This window comes from Mastomys coucha, unplaced genomic scaffold (genome assembly GCF_008632895.1).
Source record: "Mastomys coucha isolate ucsf_1 unplaced genomic scaffold, UCSF_Mcou_1 pScaffold21, whole genome shotgun sequence".
In the NCBI taxonomy this organism is placed as follows: domain Eukaryota; kingdom Metazoa; phylum Chordata; class Mammalia; order Rodentia; family Muridae; genus Mastomys; species Mastomys coucha.
This window is the reverse complement of record NW_022196904.1, coordinates 73,618,700-73,626,498: the sequence shown is the minus strand read 5'-3', so window position 1 is coordinate 73,626,498 and position 7,799 is coordinate 73,618,700. Positions and strand designations below refer to the sequence as shown.

The 7,799-nt window shown below is 47.2% G+C and overlaps 1 protein-coding gene across 1 annotated transcript in view; it reads right to left on the bottom strand.

Annotated features, from left to right (window-relative positions):
• The window catches only part of Stard5 (StAR related lipid transfer domain containing 5), an 11,333-nt gene extending 4,153 nt beyond the window's left edge, over positions 1-7,180 (bottom strand). Inside the window, exons 1-5 of the mRNA XM_031387220.1 lie at positions 7,022-7,180; positions 6,350-6,399; positions 5,879-6,011; positions 2,319-2,436; positions 945-1,038 (exon numbers count right to left, since the gene is read on the bottom strand). Of these exons, the coding sequence (XP_031243080.1) occupies positions 945-1,038; positions 2,319-2,436; positions 5,879-6,011; positions 6,350-6,399; positions 7,022-7,120 (494 nt within the window). The 5' untranslated portion in view covers positions 7,121-7,180. The remainder of the gene's footprint in view (positions 1-944; positions 1,039-2,318; positions 2,437-5,878; positions 6,012-6,349; positions 6,400-7,021) is intronic.
• Between the last annotated feature and the right edge of the window lie 619 nt (positions 7,181-7,799).

Here is a 7,799-nt window from a genome sequence, read left to right as displayed (position 1 = left end):
AGAGAGAGAGAGAGAGAGAGAGAGAGAGAGAGAGAGTGCTTTACTACTGTCAAAAATTTAAGAAAAGCCTTCCCAGAGCTGTTTGGAGAGCCAGCTTAGCAGACATGGCGTTCTGTGGGGGTGTTCTGTCTGGGTTTTAGTTAAATTCTAGGTACTGAGACCTGCCTCCGGGAACTTCGTGGGGAAGCCCACAACTTCCCTTCTGGCTATCTACAGGAAACACAGGGACGCATGAGCAGGTGCAATCTCTCTCCCTGTTAACTTGGGTGCTGCTCATTATAAACCTGGGACCTTAAGGTAACTCATTACCCAGAGAGCTCTTGGGAAAACCCTGGCAGTGTCTATGAGTGAATTCAGGCCTCCCTGGCTTCTTTCCAGGGTCAGTTCACAACATGGTCTCAGAACTGTCCTCCATGCCCTGAGATCTGCCCCATTTCTTGAAAGAGAAGGTGGTCACTGTGTGAACATAGGGTGGGGAATTTGTTCTTTGTAGCTACGTTAGTCGGGTGGATATAGTCACAGAGTCCAGAGGATCTGGAGCTCAGGCAGGACTGCATTCCTGGACTTTGACTGTGGACGAATAACTTAACTGTCCTAACCCTCAGTTTGCTTATTTGCCTAGTGGGGCTGGGACATTTGCCTGACCTGTCCTGTGAGGCTGCACACCTGGCGGTTGCACATGCCTTTAACCCCAGCACCTGGAGGCAGAGGGAGGCAGATCTCTTGAGTTCAACAACAACAAAAGTTAATCTGGGTTAAAAACTCCTTCCCACTCTGCCAGGTGCCACCAATAGTGGCACATCATGTCATGCAAACCTATGTGTGACAGTGCATTTTGTAACATCGATCTTATTTTTGTAGATGGCAGTCAAAGTGCCTGTTTTCTGAGTTCGCAGTGATGTTGTGGTTGGGTGTAAGACAAAGCTCTCCACCCACTTTCTTACCCTGGCACTGGTTCACAGAAGCACCCGCATGGATGGTTAAATCCTCTCACAAAACCAGGCTTTGGGGGACACAATGGATGCTCCACGTGGGTAGCTGGAAGACAGTCATGAAGTCAGTGAACTTACCTTCAGACAGCAGGGTCACTACCACCAGCATTGAAGATCCTCTCCATCTACATAGGCCAAGTGACTGAAGCCCAGTATGCTAGCCAAGGGGTCTGCTGCCACCTGTCAATTTACTGCCTCACACTTACACTCACTCTAGTTCACACATATGCATCGTCACAGCCTGCCCCCCACCACGCTCAGATACATGCACACACATGCATCCTCACCCCACCCTCCCAAACACACATGCTCAGATACATGTACACACATGCATCCTCACCCCTCCCAAACACACATGCTCAGATTCATGTCCACACATGCATCCTCACCCCACCCCTCCCAAACACACATGCTCAGATACATGCCCACACATGCATCCTCACCACTCCCAAACACACATGCTCAGATTCCTGCTCACACATGCATCCTCACCCCACCCTCCCAAACACACATGCTTAGATACATGTACCACACATGCATCCTCACCCCACCCTCCCAAAACACACATGCTCAGATACATGCACACACATGCATCCTCACCCCTCCCAGACACACATGCTCAAATACATGTACACACATGCATCCTCACCCCACCCCTCCCAAATACACATGCTCAGATACATGTACACAAATGCATCCTCACCCCTCCCAAACACACATGCTCAGATTCTTGCCCACACATGTATCCTCACCACTCCCAAACACGCATGCTCAGATTCATGCACACACATGCACTCACTACCACACACAGTTTTCTCCAACCCTTTAAGAATTTCGGAAGAAAGAACATTCCAGAATATAAGGCTCAGGGTAGAAGAAAGATTCGTCTCTCAGATTGAAGCCCAAAGAAAAGAGATTGTGTCCCCCCATCTTCCCCAGAGGCAGATGCAAAGGGATCACTCGGTTCTGCTCCCCAGAGGGCAGGAACATTACAGAAAGCAACCATATGATTAAGATGCTCCTGTGGACTTGACACACTGACTTACAAAGAGATTAGCTGCTATCTGCATGTCCATAGCATAAACTGAGATCAGCAGAAATAAAAGTAGCACTGACAAAAATCTGGGACATACATAATAAAGCCCAGGTCTATGGTCTCCCCATTTTTAAACCTTATGGCACAAAATCTCAACTCTACAAGGGAAGAGAATGGGACATAGGAGCTTGTTGATGGTTGTTAATCACCCATCTTTCCTTGAAGATCTAGGGGTGTGTAGGAAAGAGCCCAGCATCTAGGACAGCCAGTAAACACCTACCGCCACTCACCATTGGAGCTGATGGTGCCATCCTCATACTTCTTCACCAGCACCAAGTCCACAAAGTCCCTGGGGGAAATGAGCTTCATGGCAGCTGAGGGCGTGGAGGTTCTGCTCACACACAGCATCTGCCAAAACAAAGGAGGCTCAGGTCTGCTGAAAGCAAGTCCAACTCATACCCAGCACCTGGGAAATGAAACGCAGGGGCACTATGGGGAGCTGCAAGCAGAACCAAAGCAAGCCTGGGGGTGCTTGGGCACTTTCCAGCAGGTGTACTGAGGCCAAAACGATATCATCACTTGCCAAATGATCTCAGCTCCATGTTTCTTTATAGAATAACTCACCTGAGAACAGTGTCTCTACCAAATGGGCCTTCTCCCCCACCCATCTACTAACATCCTAGCCTGCACTGCCCAGGGTACAAGATCTCTTGGGGTGCTACAGATCTCCAGGAATTCTGACTGCAATTTTTGACCATGGTGCCCCATGCTGGGCTCAGAATGTCAGTTTCCCTTTCTTAAGCACAGTCCGAGAAACAAGTCCATTTCTGAACTCCTGTATCTTGCAGCAGGCACAGAGGAAGTAATGGTTGTTTTCTACAACCATAACATCTTCTGATTCCATCTGGAACCTGAGGGAAAAGTCTGTTTTTGAGAATGCTGAAGACAGAGGCACTGGTTACAGACATACATTCACTCCAGGTTCATGTCTCACCCACACATTTTTTACCCATCTTCTATTAAGAATTAGGATGCTTGCGGGCTGTCCCAATCATGCTGATGGACCCGCTATCTGAAAGGGTCTTTGCCCGCTTACCTTCATTGTTTCACTTAGTAAGTAAGGCCCAGACTTGTTACTGGCTTCTGTGCTTTCAGAATGTGTATGTTCTCCAGCAGTCTGTACTTTCTCTCCTTCTGTGCCTAGTATCTCTCTGGCAACAAGCCAAACCTCTTCATGGCCACATGAATTAATGAGAACCAAGAGTTCCCACATATCTCACGCAGAGATAAAAAATTATTTTCTTTTTGTGTTTAATCATTCTTCATCCAAATTTCTAATGTTACCTTAATAAATTATATCTCAGTCTAGTACTTAAAAAAAGTCTTGTGATCAAAAGAAGTAAATAATTATAATTTTTTTTAATTTATAAGAATATCTCTAATATAATTTGGTGATGTTCAAAAAAACCACATGAGGGCTAAAATGGACTAGAAGACCAGGCCTAATGGGGTAAGCTTGTTATCCCAGTACTTTCGAGGCAGAAGCAGGAGGACCAGCCTGGTCTATAATACTGAGTTTCAGGCCACCAGGGCTACATAAAGAGACCCTGTCTTAAATTAAAAAAAAAAATCAGTGGGCTGTATAAAGCAAAGTTCAAGAAAAGTAATTACATACTGATTAAGAAAAACTTGGTGGCTTGCTTTGTTTATTGAATTGAAATGTAGCCCTGCCTAGCCTGGTGCTCATAAATAGTCTGGCTGACCCCAACTCCCTATATCTCATATCTCCATGGCTGCTGGGATTACAGGTATGCAGCAATGGGAAACTTTGTTTTTACGTACTAGACTGAAGTATGAGTGTAACTTATTAGGGTAACATTTATTAGGTAATATGTTCCTTCTGGCTCCTCTATCTGTGTGCACTTGCCAGCTTCTCTTTATCTCTATCAGACTGTTTCTTCCGCCAAGTTTCAGGATAGGGAGCTTGTGGCCAGGAAAAGAACATCCAGTAACTGCCTTGAAAGCACTGGCAGGTTAGCCATTGTTATGGCTGTACAGGTATCAGTCTATGGGCTTCCTAGCTTTTCATTCTCTTTGTCCCACCAGCCACTGCACTGACACCAAGAGGTGCAAGTGTGCTAAAGAGATGGAGCCATTTTAGCTTCCAAAAGATGGTCTGCAGGGCTCTGGGGGTGGCTTAGTGGGTAGTGCTTGCTGTGCAAAGGTGAGGACCAGAACTTAAAATCCGTACCCACACACGGGCTGGCTGGGAGTGTTAGTTCATTCAGCCGTAATCCCAAAAGGGAGCTAGAGGCAGGGAATCGCTGGAGCAAGCTGGCTAGAACTGCAAGCTCCAGATTCATCAAGAGACTTTGCCTCAATATATAAAGGTAAAGTGTGACGGCAGGAGATACTTCCTGAGGCCCCATTTACAAATGAGGGTGCGTGCATACACACGCTTAACACATACACATAATATAAGTCCTTCTGTTACAGCATTCGCAAAACATATAAAAGACATTAGCCAAGGATTGCTCAGCTGCACCCATTTATGCGTAATGATTTGTATACTCTCTTTGCACTATTTTTTCTTTTCTAGTGCCAGTATCACTTAATCCAGAATAAGAAAATCATATCTATTTATTGTGGTTTTTCAAATGTTCCCACTTAGACCAGCTGGCTTTTTATAAAGGATGTTATTTAACGATAAATGGAAAAAAAATGAAAGAAAGAAGAACAACTTGTCATAAATTAAAGGTAACGTCAAATGACATGTGAAATTGCTAGGGTCAGATTCCCAGCCCAGGATCCCTATTCATCTCTTAAGGGAAAGCAACAGTTAAACAGGATCTAAGGCACACCCTCCTCTCCCTGGTACCAGAGGGCTGAAAGAAGAGTTGAAACACGGCATCATCCTTGCTGTGTTTTTCGATTCCGTCTCTGACATAAACTCCTTTGGACAACAGACTGGCTGAAATGAGGATTCTGGGTCACAGCAAAGACACCTGGCTCCACAGCTTGCAAAATACTTGCAAGGTTTCACAATGCTACCTGCTTACGTAAGCACCAGGCAAGATAGTGCCAGACAGGTCCTGGAAGCTGACACTAAGATGTCATTCAAACCCCACAGGTCTGCTCCCCTACAGCTGCCTGCTGCATGTCTGTTCCTCCTGTGATTTCCTATTCTTCTGAGCTTTCTATAGTCAAAAATGAAACAACGCTCTTACAGTTATAGGTGCTGCCAGGACAGGTCCATGAAGACGGGAGCTGTCTCCCATAACACTCCCTATCTCACGTGGCTATTACAATTTACATTTATATTTGTTAAAATGAATAATTCATTTCTTCAAGCCAGCCACCTTTTGATGCTCTATGGTTCCATGGAATTGGGGCTACTGCATTAAACAAGGCAGTTGCAGAACAATGTGGCCGTATACCAAGGCTTTCTGCTGGGCAGGGCTGGTCTGCAGGACAAACACTTAACTGAAGGAGAGTTGCAGTGGTCCTACTGTGAGCAAAGGACCCACGTGGCTCTGTCAAGAGATAATGCTTCAAACTAGATCTGTTTGTGCAAATCCAGGCCTGCCTTCCGGTCTGGGGAGCCCTGGCTTGCCCTACAATTCCTCAGCTATAGTCTGCTGATTCTGGTGAGGGTTTCTGGGTCTCTCAGAGTCCCGCCGTTTCCTGCCAGGGCCAAGGCTGGACTGGTCTGGATGGCACTCCTCATGCCTACAGATGTTATAGATCCCTCTTCAGGAGAGGTGGAGTCAGGGTCTTGTAGCAGGAAAAGACCCTACAGATAACACACCCAGGATAAGACACTATAGATAACACAGCCACAGACACTTACATCCGTGATGCTCTGGACAATTTCAAAGCTGCTCACATTGTCATCCCACTTCTCCCGGAGGCCCCCAGCAACTGGCTTCACGCAATTCCACACCTCTTCTGGTGTCCCACAGAGAATCCCTTCTCCCCGGTACCTGGAACAGAGAGGAAATTGATCCATGACATCAATTAAACTTGTTTATCTTAAGATTTTATCTCAGGTCTATAACATGTTTGTTCTAGTTCTAGGCTGGCTGACAGAAAAGGGACTAAAATATGCTAGCTCATCTCCCCTCTGGCCTGCACAAAAAAGTGCTCATAGAACACAGCTTGCTAGCAACGACTCAAAACTAATTTAAACTAACGCTAGTGCTTTTCTGGAAGGTATCTAGTGATCACAGAGAGCCCGGCTGGAATCTTTCATGAGGCAACCCCAGAGACACTAGAAAGGGAGTCAAGGTTCTGACAGACTTTGTTAAAAGTATGCACTTACAGATTCCCTGGAAACTCCTCAGATGGCCTCCAGGAAACTGAAACTCCATTCTGTCAAAAGGCATAGGATTGCAGAATTTTAGAGGAAGTCTTGGAGATGAGATCTCAAGACTTGATTCTCCAAGGTCACCCAACCTGTTCCTTGCACAGTTGGGATTTGTCATGGATGTAGCTGCCCCCTATGGCAGGCGATGAACAGAGAGATCCCGGCTGGCTGATTCCTGGAGCTGTGGGAGTCTCTCCAGTCGCCTTAAATGCCACCAAGAACTTTTGTTTTCTCAAGCAATTTAGGGCTTAAAAAAAAAAAAAATCAGAAGCGCCAAGGAAGGAAACTATTTCCCTGGCACTCCCTGGGAGAGGGATGGTGTAGGCACTCCCTGGGGGAGGGGTTCTGTGCAAAAATGAACGGAGGAAAGACTTGGTACTTTGGAGTTTCAGGTCCAATCCTAACCTCATAGCAGTCAGATGACCTTGAGTGGGTTTCGAAATGAAAGGGGCAGGAATCTCCAGGAGTCCCAGAGAGCATCCACCCGCAGTGGAATCGCTCTCTCAACCCACCTCTGGGGTCCAGGGTGCGGATAATCTTGGGGAGAGGAAAAGCCTGGGAGTTTGGAGGACTCCAAGCCCTGGGAGCAGTCTCCAGACCCCTTTTCCCGCCCAGTCCCTCACTCACGCCTTCCCGGCACTTCTTCCAGCCCGACGCATCCCGCCGGTACCGGAGCATCTTTTCTGCCACCGCCTCACTCTCTTGCGTGGCCCAGGACAGGTCCATTAAGCTAACGTGCAGGGTCCCAGCCGTGCCACTCAGGTTCTGCGGGGCGGAAAACTGGGCCTTGGGTGGAGCCTGGAGCCCCGCCTCTGGGCTCCGCCTCTCTTTCAGAATTGGTCTTTGCTCTCACACAATTCCGTCCTTTCTTGAAATTGGCCGGCCCTGCGCAGTAAGCGTCATCTCTGGGCGGGTCTCAGGAAGCTCCTGTTCCCTGGCAGGTTCAGGAACCAGCTAGCCTAAGGAGTTTGGGTATTTTCCCCTTGGTGCTCAGGTGCTTTCAGCCCCCAGTGAAACCGTGCAAACAATTTCCTAGGGGGATTCTGCAGGGTGTCCTGGAGAACGTGGAGGAGCCGGCCAGCAGCAGAGGTAGGCAGGAGGGGTACCCACCAGTGACAGTTCAGGAGGCCTGCATAAGGATGTCTGCTTCTCATAACAGAAACTGAAGCGATTCCCTGTTTTGTTTTGTTTGTTTGTTTTTGTTTTTGTCTTTAGTAGCTAAATGCCTTTGCTGAATAAAGGAAGAGACAACTTCGAATGGGTGGAGATGGGGGTGGAGGAAGAAGCTGAAACCAATGTCAGATCTATTTACTTCCAGACATCCAGGGAGCTCTTAGTAGACATACATATCCAGCAGAAAGCGCTATGCATTGACACCAGGTGGAGATCTCAGCTTTCCCTTGAG